At 39.4% G+C, this 24,516-nt stretch overlaps 1 protein-coding gene across 1 annotated transcript in view; it reads right to left on the minus strand.

Annotated features, from left to right (window-relative positions):
• AIMP1 (aaRS-interacting multifunctional protein 1) overlaps positions 1-24,516 on the minus strand; it is a 65,310-nt gene that overhangs the window by 13,756 nt on the left and 27,038 nt on the right. Inside the window, exon 4 of the mRNA XM_068226771.1 lies at positions 10,615-10,983. Within this exon, the coding sequence (XP_068082872.1) occupies positions 10,615-10,983 (369 nt within the window). The remainder of the gene's footprint in view (positions 1-10,614; positions 10,984-24,516) is intronic.

Below are 24,516 nucleotides of genomic sequence, written 5' to 3' on the forward strand. Positions count from 1 at the left end.
CCTCGTTGGCGATCGACTCACCACGATACCTACTGGACCAGAACCACTTAGGCGAGACCTTGTTAGAACCTTCAGACTACTCCAGCGAATGACTGATGACTTCTGGAAGCGTTGGAGTAAAGAGTATTTGCTACTATTACGGAATTTTCACGAAGTTCGCCAGCCCAGAGACCATGGATCAAGAATCAGGGTCGGTGACGTAGTTTTACTACAAGAGGATACACGCCCAAGACACATGTGGAATAAAGCACGGGTCGAAGAATTACGCGAAGGACGTGACGGGAGAACTAGAACGGTTATTCTTCGCACCTCGGACGGAAACAATGTTACACGACCTGTCCAGCTGGTCATCCCACTCGAGATAGACCAGGGTGGGGCGGATGTTGGAGATTCATAGAAAAGGACTCGTACACACTCTAACGGCGTTATGTGATTTGGATATGCAATCTCCCTGTACATAGTTTAGTATTTCAAGTATGAGCTCCTGCTATCTAGCGGAGCTACTGGGAACTGCCATATCGCTTGTATTTATGCTTTTGTTTTGTACTGGTTTGTAGTAAGTAAGAATAAAGACGGCAGCCATGACGAAGTAAAGTGATTCAGTGTTTTATTTATTAGTGATATCCCCAACACCCATAGGTCCGAGGCTTGCTTAAAGTGTTCTGAGCTCGGTAAATTCATGAAGCAGGATGCTGCCCTACTTGCACATAGTCCAATTGAGGATCTCTCCTCTAACGGGTTATGGACCACCGGTGAATTGTATAGTCCTAGCCGCATGAGCACAAGGAGGGCCATGACTCAGAATATGTTCGAGATGCCCACTCCCATTCCATAGCAACTGGTATCCCGACTCTCAGGACCACTTACTAGGCCACTCAGCCGTTGCCTATGGTTCACGAACTAGGACGTGACTACAGGAACCCACAAACACGAACCATATTATAATAATAATAATAATAATAATAATAATAATAATAATAATAATAATAATAATAATAATAATAATAATAATAATAATAATAATAATAATAATAATAACAACAACAACAACAATAAGAACAATAATAATAATAATAATAATAATAATAATAATAATCATCATCATCATCATCATCATCATTATCTTCCTTTCAAGTATTGGGCCATGTGTAAGACCGTAACAGCACACATATCCCAATACTTGGTCATCGTCTTTCGGAAAGCGTTGTGGGTTAGAATGTCTCGTCCACTTAACCAGTCATCCACATAAAAATCATTGCGAATAGCCTTTGCTGCTGCTGCTGCTGCTGGAAATTCATTTTCATGAAGAGTAGCCAATTCATTTAGGCATCTCATGGCATGGTAAGGTGCTGATGCTGTTTCATATGTTACTGTATTCAACTGATAGATCCTCACAGGGGCTGAAGTTTCCTCTTTCCATAAAATCTGCTGTAATGCTTGATCTTCAGGATGGATGAGGATTTGCCGAAACATCTTTTCCACATCTGCCGTCATGACGTACTTATGGCTGCGAAATCTAAGTACAATGTGAAAAAGATTTCGCTGTAAATTAGGTCCTGTCATGAGCTTGTCATTGAGTGATGTCCCAAGTGATGTTTTTGCCGAGGCATCAAATACCATTCTGACCTTTGTGGAGTCACTATCTGGACGTACCACCGGCCGATGGGGTATGAAGTATGAATTTGGTACATCTTGATTTTGGTTTGTTTCAATCAAGCTCATATGCCCTAGTTTTTCATATTCATCCATGAAATCTGCACAAGCAGTCTTGAGTTTGGGGTGTCTGCTTAATCTCTTGATTAATGATTCTAGTCTGTTTAGTACGTGTTTACTTGATTCTCCAAGGATGACATCCGGCTTGATAGGGAGCCTTATGATGAATCTACCTGTTGTATTTCTCGAAATGGTGTCCGTGAACGGTCTTTCACATATTTTTTCTTCTGATGTTTAATGTTGAATCTCCGGAATTGCTTCTTGTTTCCAGAATTTTTCCATCTGATCTGATAACTGTTGATTGCTAATTTTCATGCATGTTGATCCTTGTTTGTTCTCAAAAACTTCACCGCCTATAATCCAACCTAATCGGGTGTTTGGCAGAGCTGGTTGTCCTTCAGCTTCATTCTTGGGTGGACCTACGACTATTTTCCAATAAAGTCCTGCACCAATTAATATGTCTATGTCTCCAGGCTTGTTGAATGTGGGGTCTGCCAAGCATATGTCCTTTGGAATAATAATTTTGTCCTTCATCTCCAACTGTGGCAATCGTCCTGTTATGGTTGGAAAACTAGAAATTCTGCTTCCACCTCAAATCCGTCATTCCTTGAAGTGAGGTGTACTCTCGTAACCCTTTTTGTTTCCACTTTGGAACAATCTACTCCAATGATCTGTGTTTGTCTTGACATTCGGTAAACCAAAGTTTCTTATACAGACCTTCCTTTATTAGATTCAACTGAGATCCTGGATCCAATAAAGCTCGGCATGTCATTCTTCTTCCCTGAAAATCTTTCACATCAATTAAAGCTGTTGACAAAAGTATTTGTGATGTTATTCCTTTCGCCAAGCTCACACTGAGTGAAGCAGGTGAATGCTGAGATTCAACACACAGGTTTATGGGCACTTGATTTTCTTTAACATTTTGTTCCTGTTTGTCATCTTCTTCAATATGTAAAAGTGTGTTGTGAAGAAGTCCACATTTCTTGCATTTTGATCCTCTGCAATTTCTTGCAATATGTCCTGGTTTCAGTTATAACACTGTCCTCTTTCCCAGAGCAGTTTTCTTCTGTCTATAACTGATCGCTTAATTAATTCTTCACATGCAAAAATGGGGTGACTTTCCACCACACAGATTACAGCTTTCCTGAGTCGTCGTCATAACAACTTTCTTGCTAGGTTGTTTTTCCTTCGGATTTTCCTTCGTGTTCAGTGCCTTAGTTTTGTTGTGATTTAACAGCATATATGATTGGGAACGTTCAGTTAAGAATTTCAAGAAATCATTCAACGTTGGCATATTTTCTGGAGTATTGCCTTTTACCTTTTCCTGCCAGGCTCTTTGCTCAATGAAATCCAGCTGCTTCTTTGATAGATGAATAACCAATGTATCCCAATACTGTAACGGTTGCTTCACTGCTTTTAATGAAGCCATATGAGTCTGAATATGAAATTGTAATTGTCTGAGTGATTCAGATTTGTTCTCTTTAAAAACTGTAGGAAACCTGAAAACTTCATCTAGATGTGTCTCGAATATCATCATTTGATTATCATATGTATCTACAAGCAAGTTCCACGCACTTGTGTAGTTTTCTTCTGAAATGGTAAAACCTTGAATGACTTTGTGTGCCTCGCCCTGTAGAAGACCGATCAGATACTGATATTTTTGAATATTTGTTAACTGAGTATCAATATGAATGGTTGACTCAAAACTGTTCTTAAAAAGCAACAATTTTGTGAATTCGCCGTTGAATTCTGGTAATTTCTGTATTCTTCTGTTATGATTTTGTGAAACCTCCTGTTGATGAATGGCGCTGTTTACTGCCGTGTTCATTTGAGCTAGCAAATTATTTTGAACATCCTCTGCTTCATCTATTATCGTTTGCAGTTGTGTAACTGCAAGGAAATAAATAGATTCAAATAGCTCTCGCTCTCCCTCACATTCCTCTTCAAACTGTAGTGCAGCTATTTCATCAGTGATCTCTGTTTCCTCTATTTTCATTTGTACTTCTTCAAAAGAATTCCATAGCTCTTCACATTTTTAAATTCTAACCTTCGCCTCTGTGTTTTACATGTCAGCTGTAATCGACTTCATTATTATTATTATTATTATTCTTAATGTGCCTTTTACTCCACCATGCGATTGTTTCAATTTCGTTAGTTGCGACATATTGTAATTAAGGTTACGCACTGAAAGTTCGAAGGAATTGCGTGAAAGTTATGTATAAGTTCAAAGGAATCGTGTTGCTGAATTGAGGTTATATAACAAAGAAATTTGGATCTTTTATATTTATATCAACAGGAGGATCAATGACTTCAATTATAATTTTCTTATTATGTTCATCAGTGCATGTTTATGTTATGAAAACATGCGCTAAGAGAAAGAGGCTAGAATCTAAGAGTACCGTATGTATAGCAAGGATGATGTATATGTCAAAGAGACTCACACTCTCACGGAGATTCTTGCATTGAGCGGCGAGGAGAATGTAAAACTTTTCTTTGTAAGTATGTAACCTTGATTTGTACTTGTCTGATTACTGATTTATGCTGCAATCCGTTGAAGTTGTTGGCCTCAGCGGTCTGATTTTCGTTATGAACGAGAATGCAATATCCGTGAATGATTCCATGAATTCGAGATGTGTTGTATTTTTACTCTGCTGCTTAACCTCAATTGCGATGCATTGTTTTCACTTCTGCATTTCACTTTTCATGATCTTGCGTGTATTGAACATCTCAGATTATTGAGAGCCGTGCTGTTGGGCGCCAATGTTTGTTCTTGATTAATTTTGAAGTAAAGGAACTTGGTGCCTTCAATACTGTATTGCATTTGATATGTTTTAATGATGCCATATCACAACTTGATGATGGATATTCGACTGTTGCATGCGTAACAGTTGTTAACAATACAAAATCATCCGACCAATCGGAAATAGGCTCGGAAAGTGCCAACTTCAATTAATGAAATACATTTACAAAAGTTAAAAGTCTCTTCATAACAGTAGGATCTCACATTGGCATGAAAATCCAGTCCAATAAAATTAATTTCAGTAACATAAATACTTTCCTCAGAGCAGGAAATCCAAAATAAATTAATATGCAAGAAGGTGCACAACAAAAGCAAGAGTTGAAACAAGAATAAGCTACACCACGCCCAGATCCCACATCACTTCAACAACAACTGATAAGATTACCAGGAAAAATGAAATATTAAGGGAAAATTTAAGGACCAACAAATTTAAAGCAAATTAGAATTTCATGCCCATGCTCATCCCACAAGCCTAAGTGATATTTTAGATACTCAGGCTAGGCCTAGTCACGATACCATCAAATTAACACTATACTTTTACAAACACAAAAGGTTCAATTTTTAGAATTTTCTGAGATCCTTTCTCGTCCACATTATCATTTCTTTCAAACGAATTAAACATACAGTAGGCGCCGCATGGAGGTTGTAGATTTCCCAAGCACAGTAAGCAGATTACAGTTGCATGAAGAACTTTTGAAACGCAGTATATTTTTGATATCACAGAAGATGAAGTTTATGGTGCTTCCAGTACTTACGTACATCCGAAGGCTTAGTAATAATAATAATCCAAGACAATGATAATCACAGCAGTTATCTCGTAGATCACATAAATAAATAAATTAAGGTCATTTTAACAGGACGATGTCATCAGACTGAAGAAAGGTAGTATAAGGGTCTAAAACCCACTACAGTAGACTTTAACTGGGATCAAAATTCCACCCAGGCTCCAACATGTTGGTGGATATCCTAGCGCGTCTTCTCGCCATTAGCTCCACAAACGAACTGGTTTGCATGATTGCTTCTCGTTCGTTGTAGCTCTCCAGGAGTACACTCATTGGATCAGAAAGCGGTGGGAGGAGCATCCAACTCAGTGCGCTGTCACAAGAGTGCGGCACACATCAAGGCCCGTAAAAATGTGTTCACGTTAATTATGTATAGAGCCTTAAAATAGTTCCTTCCTGTCCACAGGCTGAAAAGATACATAATGAAAAACGAGAAATTCCACAATTACCGATAGTATGTGAGAAACCACTCATGTTACAGAGCTGAATAGCCTGTTCCAAAACGTTCCTTGGGAAAGGTGTTTTCAATCGGTAATACTGTCTCACCTCGTACCACAATCACTAAGTCAACTGCATACCCTTGTGTATAAAAACTCTGTTCATTGAGCATAGCTATGATTTTGTTCACCACGAGGTTCCACAGCAGAGGAGAAAGAACTCCGTGAGTACAGCCTCGGGTGGCCCTAACCGTCAGCGTTTCTTCAAACAGGGTTGCTTTTATCTTCCTTCTGTCTAACATGGAATTAATCCATTTGACGATGGTTTTACTCACCTTGCTCTTTTCCAATGCTTTGATCATAAGTGTCATAGGTTGTATTGCTGAAGGCTCCTATATCTAGAAATGCTGCCAGTGCAATTTCTTTATATTCTAGGCTTTCCTCTAGTTTACAAACCAACTGGTGGAGTGCTACTTCAGTGGATCTGCCAGGTCTATATGCAAACTAATTTTCATGTAACGTTGAGTTCAGTTGCACCGTTCTTCTGATATATTTATCCAGAATTTTCTCCATTCTTTCAGCATGGAGAAGGTTAAACATAATGATCTGCATGCTTTGGCTTGGGCATAATTTGCCCTTCCAGGCTTAGGTATGAATACTGCTTTAGCTTCAGACCATGATTTCTGCATGTACCCTAAAGCTAGACTAGCTCTGAAAAGGTCCGTCAGGGCATTGACGAGTATCTCCCATCCTTTCTGTAGGAGCTTCGAGCTCCGGTCTCCGTTCCAACTGCTTCTTCTTCTGTCATGTCCTCAGCCTCAGGAAAGTGACACGCCATTAGTATGTCCAGTGTGTTCCTCCCTGCCTTAGTAAAGGACCCATCTGGTTTCTCCAGTGTTCTCACTTGATTTATATGGGTTGCTTTCAGAACCTTTGGGAGCCTTGCTGTTTCAGTGTGTGATTCCACTTTGTCACAGAACAGTCTCCAAGATTTTCTTTTTGCTTTCCATATCTCTAGGTTATACTCGGTGAGCTTCCTATGATATATGTCCCACTTACCATTTCTAGATGATGTTCTCAACAACATCCTAACCTCTTTTTTAATTTTGGCTAGTTTGTTGTTCCACCACCTTACTTTTTTGGTGTTTTTCCTTTCTTTGAGAGGACAGTTTTCATGGAATGAGTCTATAATGGCCTCTTCTAATGGTTCCGCTGCTTCATCCAATTCTTTCTGTCCTCTCACGTCAGTTGGAATTTTTTGTACAGCCTTCCCTAGAACTTCTCTGTATCTGTCCCAGTTAGTTCTTTTTGGGCCTCTGTACATCTCAATCCCACATAGTCTCCCATCTATTGCAAATTGGATGTGCTGGTGGTCTGCCAATGATGGTTCCTCCAGCACCTTCCAGTCTTTAACCCATTCACTGCCAAACCCGTATACAGTTGAACCTTGATTATCCCTTCCCAGAAACTACGTTTTCCCGGAATACGAGTTCAAATTACATGGTCCCGCGAGCATCGTAATTAAATCACGTTGTAAAAATCCTGCATGATCCATTCCTCGAACAAACTATTTCCCGGATCAATCATCCAGAAATTCCAGTCCCATCAACGCTAAATCCTCGATCAATCATTTCTTAATAAACTGTATCTCACGGAAGGACGGCTATGGCATACTTATGGATCTTGGCGTTAACGCCCCGTCATTGTGATAATTAAACTACCGTACCGGTACTGTAAAAGCGATCGGCGGTGAACTTGCATAAGGGACCATCTTAGCATTGCATTTGGATTGTATTGTTTAGAGAATCTCAGAAAATCATAAAGCAGAGAGTGGCCACAACAATTGTTAGCAGACATGGTGCATTTCGACAGCTCTGCTTGAAGACTGAACAAGTTTCATCAATTGTTCGCACGTATAAAACGTCCACATTATGTCCAGGGTTAGATGTTTATATGTTTACATTTTTTGGATCGTACCGGTACTGCCGAACAGGTTTTCGGCACTTTCCTCAGGGCACTGTAGAGTAACTGGGCTTTCAGGCAGGAATCGAAACTGCTCCTTCTTAACACAAATTTAGTGCGGTACCGTACCGGTATTTTAATATTATCGTACAGGATTATGTTAGCGAGACCACAACAGATGTTGCACCTTACATTAAAAAAGAAAGCCATGGAAGGTCTTGGGATTGCCTATTACTGTTTAGGTCCTAATGTACGACTGGGAATTTTACGTTTTCGTGTTATAATACCAAAAACCGCAGTCGTTTTACTTTGTGTATGTTAGGTGCATTTAAATTGTTTGTATCATTTCCAACTCGTACTGACATGTGCAGTGAGCGCGCTTTCCAGATTATCTCAAGGACATGAATAACCGTAATTTCTGAAGTTTTGATGGTATTTCTTTTATCTTTCCAATCTGATTGGATTAGTGATGGGCAGAATTTAATATAATGCATTTGAGAACTTTTGAGAATCGATACTCACTGTCGAAACCATGTTTTCGAGATCAACATAACCTTTAAAAGTCGATGTAGGCCTAATGTACGCGGTGGCGGTACAGGTACAAGATTTCCAGAAACTGCCTATGAACAGTAATACCGGAGACCAAATTACAATGAAAGATTAAGAAAAGAAGGAATTTCGCCATCACGTTGGGCGCTTTTGTATCTAATGTGCTTTGTTTTATTAGATGAGAGAATTCAAAACTACTCGTGGTCGATCGTCGTTTGGCTTGGCGTTATTAGATTTTTCAAAGAGTTTGGCTAATCAAAGTTGCTGAACTAAAAGAAGTTTTCATGGGAAACTGACGAAGATTCCCCTGTAAAAGTGAATATAAATTATCGAGATTTTGAACTCGCGTACCGGTAATTAATGCGGTTTCGCGATCTAACATGCCTGCCTCTTATCCAGAGGGCCCGGGTTCGATTCCGACCAGGTCAGGCAGTTTTGCCTGGATATAAGTCAGATTCCAGGTCCACTCAGCCTACGTGATTACCTTTAATTGAGGAGCTATCTAATGGTGAGGTGGCGACCCCGATCTAGAGAGCCAGGAATATCGGCCGAGAGGATTCGTCACACTGACCATGCGTCACCTTGTAATCTGCAGGCCTTTGGGCTGAGCAGCGGTCGCTTGGCAGGCAAAGTCCCATTGGGGCTATAGTTTGGTTTGGTTTAGGAGATTTGTAAGATTATAATTATACATATTTCATTTTTGTGGTGTTTAGCCAAATTGTTGATGGTTTCCATTCATTCCCGGATTTTCCGTTTTCCCGTATTGTACGTTTTATTTCCATGGTCCCTCGAAAAACAGAGAATTGAGGTTCCACTGTATATACATTATTGAATGCCATGCCTCATTTGCCAAACCCGTATATATACGTTTTGTTGCAGTGTGTACTTCTCCGATCTCACAAATGAACGCGATATAGTGTCATGCTTTGAGATTCTGTGAAAATGCTCAAAGAAGTTCTGTACGGCAGATATACCACTTCATTTTGCGTATTTTGAAAGCGATCTGGTGTTATTTCAGCTTTGTTGGAGTGGAACATCATTCCCACTAACGTGTAGCCATCATGGCGTCTTGAATTAGACATTCATCTCTTGATGAAGAAACTGAATGTTTCCTCATAAATAGTGATTCTGGAGAGCTATATTATGATAATGAATATCAATGTGGTGATATTGAACTACAAGAAAGTGCGAGACAAAGTTGTAACGATGAATCTCATGCGGAATTGTCACCCCTTCCTCCGATAAATCATTTCTTCCCCAAATGTAAATTATTCTTATAATACTAGTTCTGGGATCAACAATTTTATATTATATTTCAGTAATAGAATCATCGAGCGGAGTAGCCGCGCGCAATAACATGTTACATCCATGGAGCCAAGTTCTGCACTCGGTAGGCGAGTGGGTTCGAACCCCACCGTCAGCTGTCCTGAGAATTTATGTTTTTTTTGTTTGTGGTTTCCCTTTTGCACTCCCAAGCAAATGTCGGGACGGTTCCAATTTATAATCCACAGCCGATTCCTTTCACTTCCTTACCCAGTTTCATTCACCATCATTCATTTCATATTCATTATCTTCTCAACTGAGGCCGTAAAAATATGGTGTAAAATATAATCTCACATCATCCCCAACCCCGTATTGGGCTAAGGGGACGATATGCATTCCATTAATAAAATCAGTAAATACGTATTTGTAAACGTGCTTCTTCCTTAAAAGAAGGAAAAAAAAAAAAAAAAAAAAAAAGGTCTGGCCTGGTCATCAAAACTCGGCAGTGAAAAGGTTAATAAAGTCTGCAATATGCGTAGTGCTAAAGTGAACAGTTTAGACACAAAAATATTTTTACGATTTCAAGATTTATGCATCATTTGTTTTGTTGATGACTATATTGTACAAAATTATGTATCAAGTCCAAGGATTTTGTCTGATGATTTTGCAGCGCTGAAGAAGAGAGCAGTAGCTCTCGAAACATGTACGGTAGATAATTATAGTAAAATGTAAAGTACTGACAAGGCGAAAAAGTGTTTCATATAAATTGGTGTATAGTTTGTGTTTCTAAGAAAGGTTTTCCTTGAAGTTTTACAATGTTGGTGTACTTGAAATGTAATATTTCTTTATTTCATTAATTGTAATATTGTAAACACTTGTTTCTTTGTTTTCATCATAATTATTTTAATGCTGAAACCTAACCTTAAATTTAACAGCAAAATTGTTTTTCTTTTTTTTTTCTTTTTTTTTTTTTAGCATGTTCCCTCTTTATGAAGTTACTTTTTTCAGTCCCCACAAAAACGTCCTAACCAGTTTTGGCTGTACTGTCTAAGGATCAGAAGATTGGGAGAGTCCATTGTGGGACAGTGATCTACATAACAATACTTACCACTGTTCGAGGTTTCTCTTCTCCCACATCCACCTCTTCCACATAGAGAGAATCGGCATCTGGATGTTTCTTCACACTGGTGATTCGGCCCACTCGTAGGTCCAGTCGGCCAACGTCGACGGGAGGCTCTTCACTTGTACCAGACCCCTTCTTGGAAGGAGCAGCTTGAGGTTTCTCCTTTTTCTTCTTCTCGACTGCAGGGGATGGAGCCAACTTCTTCTCATCTACAGAGGATGGAGCCGTTGGCGAGGCAGGAGATAGACTCTTCTGGATAGCTTCATGTTTAGGGAAGAGAGCATTGAAGACAGTGGCATGATCACCACAAGCTTGTCCAACTACAGCCTTAGAACTCTGGTTTGGCAAAGGAACCTGAAATGTAATTAGAGGATCATACAAAGGCATACAATGCTACCATAACTAACACATTGAAAAACTTGAACTTTTAACATCTAAACATGCAACGGGGAAGACAGTTGATAACAAAGAATACAATGCTACAGGTCAATCTGGCTCTAGCAGCTGTGAGTAAGAAAATAAGGGACTGCCTCGTAAACGTGAATCTAGGGTCAACTAAAGGTGGAAAAGAAAAAAAAAAAAGACATGTTTGGTAAAACACACTGCCCAACAAAAAACTGAAGCACCCAGAATGAGAGGAGGAAACAAAATGCTTCACGTGTTGAGAGGGTATGTGATGTTATTTCAGTCATTACAAAATCGAGTCAAATTTACAAAGAACCTAGCATTGCAAGCCCACTTATCAGTATGACGTTGCACCCCTTTTGCCTGAAAACATGCACTGATTTGGTTGGGAATGGTGTCATCAAGCCATTGTATCCTCTCCTGAGGCAAGCTAGCTCACAACTGTTGTAACTGGTTCTCGACATTGCAGATATTGGCAATGGGACAGAGTTGACGTCCAAGCTGGTCCTACATCTTCTATCGGTGACAAATGTGGGGATCTTGCTCGACATCATACAGACACGTGCCATGTGTGGACGAGCATTGTCCTGTTGAAAGATGGCACCACGATGCTGTTGCACAAGATGTAACACATGATGACGCAGGATGCCCGTGACGTACCACTGTGCCGTCAGAGTTCCCTCAACCACAACCAGTCACGATCTGAAGTTATACCCAATGGCTCTGCATACCATGATGCCAGGAGTAACACTGCTGTGCCTCTCCAAAACATAGGAAGAATGGGACCTCTCCCCAGGTTGTAGTCACTCGGAGATTATGGTCAGCCAAAACCGCAATTCATCACTGAACATAATGCGACGCCATGCTTCCCGGTCACTGCACCTCTCCAAACACAGCTGCTCCTGTTGTGCTGTTAATGGCTACTGCTAGTCTCCGACCAATGGTGCGGGATGTTGCAGGCACAGATGGCGAACCTCCCTTGTGGTGGTCAGACATGGTAACTGGCTACACGACACAAACTTAAATTACACAGCATTTTAACACCTTTAGCACAAACCATCAGATAAACTGCATCAAATATAAACAAATGAACACCAGGTTGGGCAACGTGGAGCAGGCATGCGAACACTACCAGGGCCATTGGGGTTTCTAGAAAAATCAACGGTGATCCCTAGATTTGAGATATTATTTTCTGAAATAAACGTTACAAAATGCATCCATCCAAAATATGTTATCATATCTCACCATCAACAAGATTAAATGTACTTTACCAAGGACTAAAGAGATACTTTAACATAATGCAACTTCCAGAATACAACAATTAAAGGTAATTAGAACTACACGATATTAAAAATATACATAAGGCATCTTAACAGAGTGGCGAGTCAGGGAGGTAGGTGTAAACTCCTATGTGAAAATACTAGCAAACATTAAATATAAATTAAGATGGAAATGAAACCAACAGCGCTTAACCCAAAGCAGACCATCCTGGGAGGGAGGATCGCCGAAGTGTCTCTCATCGCTGAACTGACAAGAAACGAAAAGGCCACGAAATCTTGCCTCACTCTCTTAAGAAGGCCGAGGCTGGCCCCGGTCTGATTACCAGGTAACCAATTGGACCACACAAGCTTACATCTCGCCACCCAGATCCACCAATCAAAACCCCTTACCAAGTCACGATGTTTTCACAATATTCCAGAACATCACCTAACCCTAATCACAAACTTTCCATCTTCCAAAATTAGTAAAAGCATGCCTGTAGAATCGACAGGGGCAGACACACCCCGCTCCGAAAGTCCACGTCATGACAGAAATGTTCCAGAATATCACCTAACAATAATACGAACTCTTTAGTTATATGTCCAAATACAACGCATGCTTTTCTTTTCTTTCTGCACAAAATGGTCCAAATAAAACAATTTTTCCTTTCTCTATAAAACCTATCACATCTTCCTCTCCCCAAACGTAGAGCTAAGCTCGACTATATTAATACACTTAAGACTGAGGGGGTGAGGGTTGACCACACATAACATGTACACACCATAGCACTGATATCTTGAAAAACAGAAAATACTGGCATTCACAAAAGAATTTCAAGTACACAGTGCACTGAGAGTTCTCAGAAAGTTCAACAGTCACTTTACTGATAGGCGTGGTTATCTTAAGCTGAACTTCCAATTTAAAAGAAATATAAATGTCACTATACCACAGGTCTCCTCAGCAACTTGAGGTACTCCAAAGTTTACATATAACCACAACATAAATATGAAAAGGTCTATCTTTCTTTGAACCAGAAGTACAATAGAATAATACTACATTTAAAAGAAACAAACTATATACACAAATATATACAAGTAAAAGGTCTTCAACAATATATGCCATACAGATGTTACACCGATTCGGCCCAAAATTTGGCCACTTCAAGGGCATTTGGATTGGCCAGCACCAAGTCTTCCATTGAGCAGTTTGATGGACACAGGGGGCAGCATAGCAGATGTTCGGTTGTCTGAAGTTCACCACAGTCGCAAAAGGCCGTATCGCTGGGGAAATTCCATTTTTGTAGATTCGCTCTGGTTCCAGAGATGCCAACTATTACAATTCAATCGTAATAATTACGAATTGCCCATCATAATTACGCCTTTACGAATCACACACCACAAATTATGATTTTTTGTTGATTTTAAATCTAAGTGTATGAAGTGATGAAAAGGATACACAAGGAATGCCATTGAATTCTCAGGATATGATTTTCAGATTTCTCAGTAATCATTCCTGTCTCTCGTTTAAGAATATTTCGAGTTTTCACGAGACAAATGCAGTGTGTGCTTCCAGTACCGAAAAAATAGGCACCTGTGAAGTGGTATATCTTGCGGAGTTGCTGTCTTTGTTCATCGCATGATTAGACTTCCATGTAAGTATGCAAGTTCTTTTGTCTTTGTTTTGGCACCAAAGTGGCAACAAACTCCATTTCATTATGAATACTGTGTCCGTGACTGTTGAAGTATTTATTGCGATTTTGGTTCTAGGATATCTATATGCTAATCGTGTGTTACGAAATGCAGAAGGTTTGAAATAATAAGGCGATTTCTTGTGCAGGAAAATACATGTGATGACATTACCGTGAATAGTGACGCTAGTAAAAAATCAAAAATAGATCAACAATTTAGGGAGGAAAACTCGAAAGAATGGCCCTGTTCATTGCGTTCCTCAAAATCTCATTCACACGTGTTTTGTAGTGTGTGTATCGGCGATTTTTCAGATGCGCGTGATGAGGAAGGACAAGATTGAATTCCGTGCTGTTATGAACTCCGAACTGTTAAATGCTCTCTTAGTGCAGAGGATGCACATGATATCAAAAGAAAAAGCATGTCACCAGTGTACGTTTACCAAACAGGAACTATAAGCTGCTAAGGGAGCAACTACAGTACTCAACAAAAGAAATGATCCTTCAACCTCCACTCAGATATGTACTACAGATCACCTGTTAATTTAGCAGGTTCACCAGGTAAGTTGGCCATGCGGTTAGGGGGGCGCAGCTGTGAGCTTGCATCCGAGAGATAGTGGGTTCGAATCCCACTCTCGGCAGCCCTGAAGATGGTTTTCCGTGGTTTCCCATTTTCATACCAGGCACGGCCACGGCTGCTTCCTTCTGACTCCCAGGCCTTTCCTATCCCATCGTCGCCATAAGACCTATCTGTGTCGTTGCGACGTAAAGCAACTAGCAAAAAATTTTTTAAAATCAGCAGATAAGAATCATACACTCCTTACATGCCAGTCGTTGAATATGTTACATCTGTTGAATTGTATGTTGTTAGTTGATTTTTTAATGATATGTTAGTAAGATCATGAGAAAAAAGCTTCTACGGCCGGCGCCGACATCTTAGTGCCAAATGGTATGCAGAATAATTGATACAGTTTCCCATGATGTAAAAAGACTGTTAATGGCCTGTCTTCTTTTCTGAGAGGGACCTCCCAAAAACTTGAACTCAAGTCAACAGAAGTCAACCAGGGTCTACCCTTGAATCTCTGAATGAGCTCCTCTGTGGTCTCAGGTCTCTCATGATCAGCCGTGATGCATTTGTTTATCTGCCTAGCATCTAAGCAAACGTGTACCGTGCCGTCTTTCTTATCAACAACAATCAATGGGTTCACATACTGACTCACTGACTTCTCAATAATCTCATCATGTCCTCACCAATACCAGACATACTTCCTTTTATGCACTGTTCTCCTTCTCAAATTCATAACATTACTATTACCCTCACTAGTATTCATACCCCACTGATAAACATGGTACTCAAAACATGACAATACTGATAAATTACTCCTAATACAAGCTCATAAAACTCTGGACCGAATGAGCCCATCAAAGTCATATAGCAAGGCTGGATATCATTCGGCCTCACGTTGTGGCACCAACTGTACTTGTACCAACCAAACACAAGCTCCACAACGTGATCACAAGCTAACTGGGACTCAAACTTAAGACATTCACTTTGAACTTGCACTACACAGGGTAATGTGCATACATCCATTATTATGATTATTATTATTATCATTCTTCTTCTTCTTCTTCATAGTACCGTATCAGGTCACCCTGACGTTGGCGATCACTGTGGCGAATGCAGAACGATCTCTAGCTAGGTGGAAAAGTCTTTCAACACTGTGAATTCCAGTCCATTCTTTGATGTTTCCAAGCCATGATGTTCGCCTCCTCCCGATACCTCTTCAACCCTGTATTTTGCCTTGTACAGTCCGCTGTAAGATGAGGTAACGGTCATTTCTAAGGATGTGGCCAAGGTAAGAGATATTCCGGAGTTTTATTGTTTGACGAGTTCCCGACTTGCTCTTGCCCTTCTGAGTACTTCTTGGTTCGTTAGTCGTGCAACCCACGAAATCCTGAGCATCCTACGGTGGATCCACATTTCAAAGGCTTCCAAGCGTTTCACTGACATGTTCTTGAGAGTCCATGTTTCCACACCATATAGCGAGGCTGACCATATATAGCACTTGACCATCCTCTGTCTAAGTTTTAAATTTAAGTAGTCATTGCAAAAGAAAGATTTCATTTTTGTAAATATTTTTCGTGCTATTGCTATCCTCTGTTTCACTTCTTTCTCGGGATCAAGTTGTTCAGTGACAATGGCACCCAGATATTTAAAAGTGGTTACTCTCTCAATCTGTTGGTTGTTTAGTTGTAAGATTGCCTCAGCATTGGCACGTCTGCTGAAGATCATGAACTTGGTCTTGTTTACATTTATTTTTAGTCCCATGTCCTCACTTACTGCACTGATATTATTGAGTAGGAGCTGGAGACCTTCAAAATTGTCACACAGGATGACTGTATCATCCGCATATCTTATGTAAACTAAACTGCTGTAGCACCCAAGTAGCATCAACAGCTTTCTGGACTCCCCCATACATTTTCACTTAATTCACTGTTCTGGAAGACAACTATCAAAAGAAAACTGATTGGGCACCAGTGTACTTGGCGATACATGAGATGAAATAAGATGAGAATAAATTATTACTCAGGGTGGGATCACAGGCTGACGATATCCTAACTTGCTGACCTAACCCGATGACTTGTTGAACTGAAAGTAACGGCATTAGGATATACTGGCTAGGTTATATTCTTTTGAAATAATACACTGTCCATTAAAATATATAAATATACTCACAAACTTAACCACCTCAATATTCTTCACAACAGATAACAAATGACAATGCAAGAAATAAGCATTAAAAAACTGACCACATCTGTACAATATAAGGCATATCACCTCACTAACACTGTTTATCTCTTCTTATTTTCAACCCGCACAGAATTTACATGTCATAATGGAATAGATTCGTTCAGCGGGATTTAGAGCACGAGAAGCATAAGATATGGGACAATGCCCCTCTCAAATTCCTGAAGAACACCAGAACCTGTGGAAGAGGCATCAGTTTGAAGGATGAAACATTTAGAAAAGTCTGGCATAGCCAGTACAAGATCGTTACAAAAAGCGGATTTCAAGTCACAAAAGGTTTCACGCTGGACATCACCCTACACAAATTTAGCATCCTTTCTTCTCAAGGCATTTAATGGAGCTGCCCTTTCAGCAACATTGGGGATGAATTTATGGAAGAAATTAACCATGTCAATAAATCTGGCTACAGCTTTGACATTTAAGGCATGGAAAAATTTTGGATGGCGGCAGTACGAGACTGATTAATAGAGACACCCTTCCCCGACACAATATGCCCAAAGAAGGACATCTGGGGTTGTACGAAAGTAACCTTGCTAGCCTTAAGGGTTAGGTCTGTTTTACGCAGTCTTTCAAGGACTTCCTTGAGAGGGACAAGGTGTTTTTCAAAAGTTTAACTGAAAATTACCAAATTGTCGAGGTAATTGTGCACAAACTTGAATTTAATGTCTGACAAAACATTATCCAGTAACTGATTAAGGACAGCAGTGCCTGTACTTAATGCGAACGGGACATGTTCAAATTCACAGAGGTTCCAATCAGTAGCAAAAGCCGTGAGGTGCTTGGATTCTTTGGCAAGAGGTATCTGGTAATATACCCGATTTAAATCAAAAGTGGTAAACATTTTGGCATTAGCAAACAAAGAAAAACAAGAGTGTAAATCAGGAAGAGGAACAGATTGAAGGACCACTTTACGGATCAACATCCGATAGTCAACAACAGGACGATAACCACCCTGTGGTTTAGGAACAAGAAACATGGGAGAAGAACAGGCAGATTTAGAAGGACGTACTGTATTACACCGTCAGCAAGCATTTGATCAATAACAACATTAAGGGCTTTCATTTCGGGAAGTGACAGCCGATAGGGAGGAGAGCACACAGGTACGTTATCAGTGACTTCAATTTTGTACTCCAAAATATTAGTTACACCTAACTCGTCGGTAAAGACACGGTAACTAGACTAGACGGTAGGGGTCACGCGCAGGCTGGCTTTGGCTGATGACGTCATCGGGTCTCCTCTGGCCGGCTAGCAGTGAACGCGACCCATTGTATTTGTGCGTTTCTGTTAATGATTAGCTTGTTTTTATTTAACCATTTGCTTAATATTTTTCAATTTTGTCAAATGTAATTGCCGGTTGTTATGTGTAGATAATTATGTTGTAATTTATTTGAGTATTTTTCAGAAGATTACAAGTAATATAATGACCCTGTGCTTAACGAACTATTCCAGTAGCTTTCTCAGTATTAAATTATCTTTCGCCTCGTAAATAAAGTATTTACGGTTCGGTTTTTGTATTTTCTATCCATCCAGTGATTTTAGAACGATTTTATACATAGATTCATTTCTAAAACTCGTTACTAAAATTAAAAAACATGACCAATCGCACGGGATGTTTTTTACCGTTGTTTTGGCGGATTGTTGGTGTTAAGTAGTGTTGTAAACACCTAATATTATATTTATGTATAAGTAGCTATTTATAAATGTGTACTGGTCGATTGAATGTTGGTAAAAAGCCCCTGAAGAAACGTCAACCTCTTCCACCATATCAGGGGTCACTTTTTTTGGGGGGGGAAAGAGGCTTCCACAGGCTTAGGCCATATAGACCTGTGGTACGGAGAAAACCCTCACAGTCAGAAAATGCGATCAAAAGTTCAATATTTAAAAGCACCTAAAAATACACCCAATTTTTATGATGGTGCTAAAACTGCATACATATTTACATTATATAGGTACCACACAAAATATTTACATCTAGATGTTATTTCGTTGTTTTACATTATTTAAAATCAGTCTATCCAACAACTTTCTTAACTTTTTTCACACTTTTCCTCTTTTCATTAGGAGTTCGTTTACACCTCTTGTAAGAATTCATGTGCCTAAGTTTGTTTGTGTTTTTCATCCTCATGAAGGTTCTGGTTCTAACAAAAAATGAAACAACAAAATCTTCAAGATCAGGATATTTTTCTTAATTTTTTCATTTAACAATCTAAAGACTCCTGGACATTTCATAATGTAGTTTCCATGGAAGGCACTAAATTCATTTTCCATTTTAATAATAGAATTAATGCACTCATCCGTGGGTTTCATTTAGTACCCTCTCGAAATGGTTTCTAGCCAATTCCTAGGCGAAGGAGAAATGTTCACGGTTTGGATCCTGTACATATTATCTTTCTGGGGGTACTTTTTCTTCACCCTGTAAGCTGCATAGCCAGCAATCATTTCTAGTAGCTCGTTCTTCTCTCTAACTACTTCGACAGACACGTTTGCATTATTTTCATCTTGAAAATGTTCCAGAAGCCCATTGACAGCTGAAGTGAAATCATCATCCTCATCATCCTCATCCTCAACATTACAATTTTTGTCGCAAGCTTCTCGATTTTGGTTGGACACTGCTTGGCAATGTTCGTCATTATTAAGTATGAAGTATTGAGGCACCTCATCTTGCGCAGACAAAACGTCTGCGCTCAGAGATTGGACATTTTTTTCATCTGGACAGTTTTTGCTGTTTATCACTTCACCTGCATTCCGGCTTAAAATCAATGATTTAATTCGCTGCGATACAATGGTAGGGAGAGGATGATCATAAAAGCGACCAAGTCCTCGGATCTGGTAAAAGTAGCTCTCAATTATGTCCTGGTTACATTTGGCCGCCATTACGTAAGTATAGCCTTCTGATTTTAAGTCCTTATATATACCACGAAGGCTACTTATAGACATTAGAAAACCTTCTTGAAAAGGAAGGAGTTTGTTTTTGCAAATTATTCTCACGGTGAAAATTAATTCAAATAATTTGTCAAGAGCATGATTTTGTTGCTCTATACAATTCCCATAGGCACTTTTAAAGCTGTTTGTGCCACACACGTGGACACGGGAGTTTAGGACGTCAAATCCATTATTAATCGTGATTACAGTCTCTCCTACATAGCTGAGCTCTGGGAAGTTATGGCATATTGCTTTCCCCACAGTCAGTGATAACAGTTCAGCGGCTTACCGTATATTTTGCCTCTCCATTCCAGTCACAAGCATATGCTTCATTGAAAGCTTGTGAGCATATTGTAGGTCTTCGCCCTCACTTTGCATTTCAATTAATTTTGTAAATGCTTCTTTTGTAAAACATTGCCCATTTTCCAGTTTATATCCTTCATCAAGAAGGTGATTTCGCAGTAATTTAAGTACATGAGGCACATCACAATAAAACATATGTTACGTTCTTTACTTGATGGGTTTTCCAGCGACGGTTTTTGCCACGAAATATTCAGATCTGTCATACATTTCCTATTTGAAGGTCCCATGTCACATATAACTGCCCTAACTTTAAATCCGGTGCTTTCTACGACATGAATTACTTCTATTAACAGTTCTCTTGACATCGCTGTATCAAAGTTGTAGTAGATAGGTTGCATCCACTTTTGAACTAAACTTCTTATTACAATGACTTGGACATTATCATGAGGTCCTCTAATCATTTCTTCATTTTGATCAAAGCACAAGTCATTGTTAACCTTCATTTCATCAAAGCTGAGAACAGCATCTCTTTCAAAATTTGTAAAAAGACTTGATTGTGTTTTTAAGATATTAATACTCAACTCAATGAATCCAGGAGAAATAGAAAACTGTCTTAGTCGTCGTTTGATTGTAACTTCGCTAGGAAGAGGGTAATTAATCACGTCTCTAACAAAACACAATGCTTTATATGATATAGACCGTAAGGTTACCGCCTTAGCAATGTCCTCAAATGACCAACTTGAGCATCTGCCTTTTACTAAAGCTTGCTGTTGACTTTTAGAAAAAGTACCCTCAAAAACTTGAACATTATTTTTTCATTTTATTATCTCGGTATTAGCTGCACTAAGACGGTCCAGAAAATCCTTATTTTGCTGTTTTAAGTCACAATTTTCTAGTCTAATTAACTCCAATTCTGCAGTCAGTTCAGCAATTTTCTCATTACAGAAACACTGATGTTTACTTCTGTCATCTAATTCCTTCCTCAAGATTGCATTATTAATATTTTCTGCTTCAATTGGCGCCTGCGATTGTAAAATTTGCTGTATCTCCTTACGATGATTTCGCTTTTGTGCCCTTATTTCACGATCTTTACAGGACTGACTCGCTAAATTATTACTACTCAGTGGTAAATTTAAATGTGGTACTGCGTCAGTCCTTAAATTACGTTTAATTGGAAGGTTTAACAAATCACCCTTCAAGTCCCTTCTGTAGTCCGAATTGTCGAAGTGTACAGAGCATACACGAGCATTCTCAATAGTAAAGGAGTCAGCCCGTTTACAGGCATTAATCCACTTTAATTTAATGTCACTGTTCTTTGGAAAACGATGAAATTTAATGCATAAATCATTCTGGTGTCTATCGTGGTTAGAGCAACCGGCGACAGCACAACACACCATGGCACAGCACAGCACAGCACAGAAAAAATAAATTCTTACACTGTTGACAAGGTAAACACCATCACTAGACTAATAGCACTCTGCTTCGCTTAGCGAACAAGGGTGCCTTGTGACGTCAGGAGGCGTGGCTTGCTATTGCGCACCCAACGGATGACCCCTACCGTCTAGTCTAGTAACCGTGGGTAAAGACATCATGAAACTTATTGCAAAGACTACTAAGTTGGTTGGCCTGATCATCAGGCAAAAAGATTTTTTATTTATTTATTTATTTATTTATTTATTTATTTATTATGGCTTCTTTCATGTGGCAAAGTTAGGGCATACGGCCCTCTCTTACAATTAACCACAATACAACAAATAGCATTAAGGCTGCCTAAAGAATTACGTGGGTACTGTCTAGAGAAAAGCCTATTTGACCCACAGTATCGGCAAGAATTATTGATGGAAGAGACTCTACCCTCATCAGGTTTTGCTCACTCATCAATGTTATGCTACTTCCAGAATCTACCAATGCACAGACAGCTTCATTATATACCTCTAAGCATGTTGTTGTTTGAGTCGTCAGTCCATAGACTGGTTTGATGCAGCTTTCCATGCCACCCTATCCTGTGCTAACCTTTTCATTTCTACGTAACTATTGCATCCTACATCTGCTCTAATCTGCTTATCATATTCATACCTTGGTCTACCCCTACCGTTCTTACCACCTACACTTCCTTCAAAAACCAACTGAACAAGTCCTGGGTGTCTTGAAATGTGTCCTATCATTCTATCTCTTCTTCTCGTCAAATTTAGCCAAATCGATCTCCTCTCACCAATTCGATTCAGTATCTCTTCATTTGTGATTCGATCTATCCATCTCACCTTCAGCATTCTTCTGTAACACCACATTTCGAAAGCTTCTATTCTCCTTCTTTCTGAGCTAGCTATCGTCCATGTTTCACTTCCATACAATGCCACGCTCCACACGAAAGTCTTCAAAAACATCTTTCTAATTCCTATATCAATGTTTGAAGTGAGCAAATTTCTTTTCTTAAGAAAGCTCTTCCTTGCTTGTGCTAACCTGCATTTTATGTCCTCCTTACTTCTGCCATCGTTAGTTATTTTACTACCCAAGTAAAAATATTCATCTACTTCCTTTAAGATTTCATTTCCTACTCTAATATTTCCTACATCACCTGCCTTCGTTCGACTGCACTCCATTACTTTTGTTTTGGACTTATTTATTTTCACCTTGTACTCCTTACCCAAGACTTCACCCATACCATTCAGCAACTTCGAGATCTTCTTCAGTCTCAGATAAAATAACAATATCATCGGCAAATCTCAAGGTTTTGATTTCCTCTCCTTGGACTGTAATTCCCTTTCCAAATTTCTCTTTGATTTTCTTTACTGCCTGTTCTATGTAAACATTGAAAAGGAGAGGGGACAAACTGCAGCCTTGCCTCACTCCTTTCTGGATTGCTGCTTCTTTTTCAAAGCCCTCGATTCTTATCACTGCAGACTGATTTTTATACAGATTGTAGATAATTCTTCGTTCTCGGTATCTGATCCCTATCATCTTCAGAATTATAAATAGCTTGGTCCAGTCAACATTATCGAATGCCTTTTCTAGATCTATGAATGCCATGTACGTGGGCTTGTCCTTGATTTGATCCTCTAAGATCAGACGTAAAGTCAGGATTGCTTCACGTGTTCCTACATTTCTTCTGAAGCCAAATTGATCTTCTCCCAACTCAGCTTCAACATGTTTTTCCATCCTTCTGTAAATAATACGTGTTAAAATTTTGCAGGCATGAGATACTAAACTAATGGTGTGGTACTTTTCACACCTGTCAGCACCGGCTTTCTTGGGAATAGGTATAACAACATACTGCCGAAAATCGGATGGGACGTCTCCGGTCTCATAAATCTTGCACACTAAATGAAATAACCTTGCCATGCTGGTTTCTCCTAAGGCAGTCAGTAATTCAGAGGGAATGTCATCAATTCCAGGTGCCTTGTTCCTATTTAGGTCACTCACAGCTCTGTCAAACTCTGATCTCAAAATTGGGTCTCCCATTTCATCAGCATCAACAGCCTCTTCATGTTCCAGAACCAAATTATCTACATCTTTACCTTGATACAACTGTTGGATATGCTCCAGCCATCTTTCTGCTTTGTCTTCTTTCCCTAGAAGTGGCTTTCCATTGTCGCGTACTTTCGAGGAGGTATAACTCGACAGTTGTTGGACAACCCTGGGCAGTATGAACAAGGAAATTCCCAATAGAAGGTCGTACCAATGCGTGGAAAATGCTAGGGCCCACCAAGGTCAGGTGGATTAGGAATAAATGTTATTACCGAGAAAATAAGTTACTACTGACTAAAATAAAACAGGTATTAAAACTCAAAGAACTTTAATGAAAACTAAGAAACAGAACAGACCAATTAGATAGTAAGTCCCAAATTAAATCAAAGGAAAACAAGAATTAAGTGAAATGGGACCATTGAAAATTAATAGTTTTGAAAAAGTAGAACCTGTTTTCACCCGAAAGTACTTAAATTCAGTTATAACTTTTCATTTAAGAAGAATTTAAATCCTAAATTCAAGGCCTTGTTTCTACCCTGCAATATGAGAGCGGAGCAGAGAAATGTTTCTTAATGACGGCTTTAGAATGATCCGTTAGGAATCACGAAAATCAGTATTAGTTCCAAAGTTCCACCAAGAACGATTCGGGAACCAAATCAAAACACGAATGAGAAGTCAATTACAAGATTGTCAGAATTAAAACATCCCAGAAAAGTCTAATCAATACTTCCGAAAAATCAACACAGATACCCGAGAAAGTTTTCAATATCACACATCAAAACCCAAAACAAGAACATCCCAATTCAATTGATGTACGTCAGATGTTCACCAGAAACAGAGCATAGAAATGTCAAATGACAAACGTAGCGCAGAAAACTCCCAGCCATGTGTAGAGAAGGTCGCCATGGAAACCGGGTCACATGATCAAGAATCAAACTGGCACCCCATCCAAAGGATTACCTTCAAAGGAAACAATTTTCCACTCTGGCTTTCATCTACCTTTACATGATAGTTCAACTAGTTAACAGAATTATCCCAA

This window comes from Anabrus simplex, chromosome 3 (genome assembly GCF_040414725.1).
Source record: "Anabrus simplex isolate iqAnaSimp1 chromosome 3, ASM4041472v1, whole genome shotgun sequence".
NCBI classification, from domain to species: domain Eukaryota; kingdom Metazoa; phylum Arthropoda; class Insecta; order Orthoptera; family Tettigoniidae; genus Anabrus; species Anabrus simplex.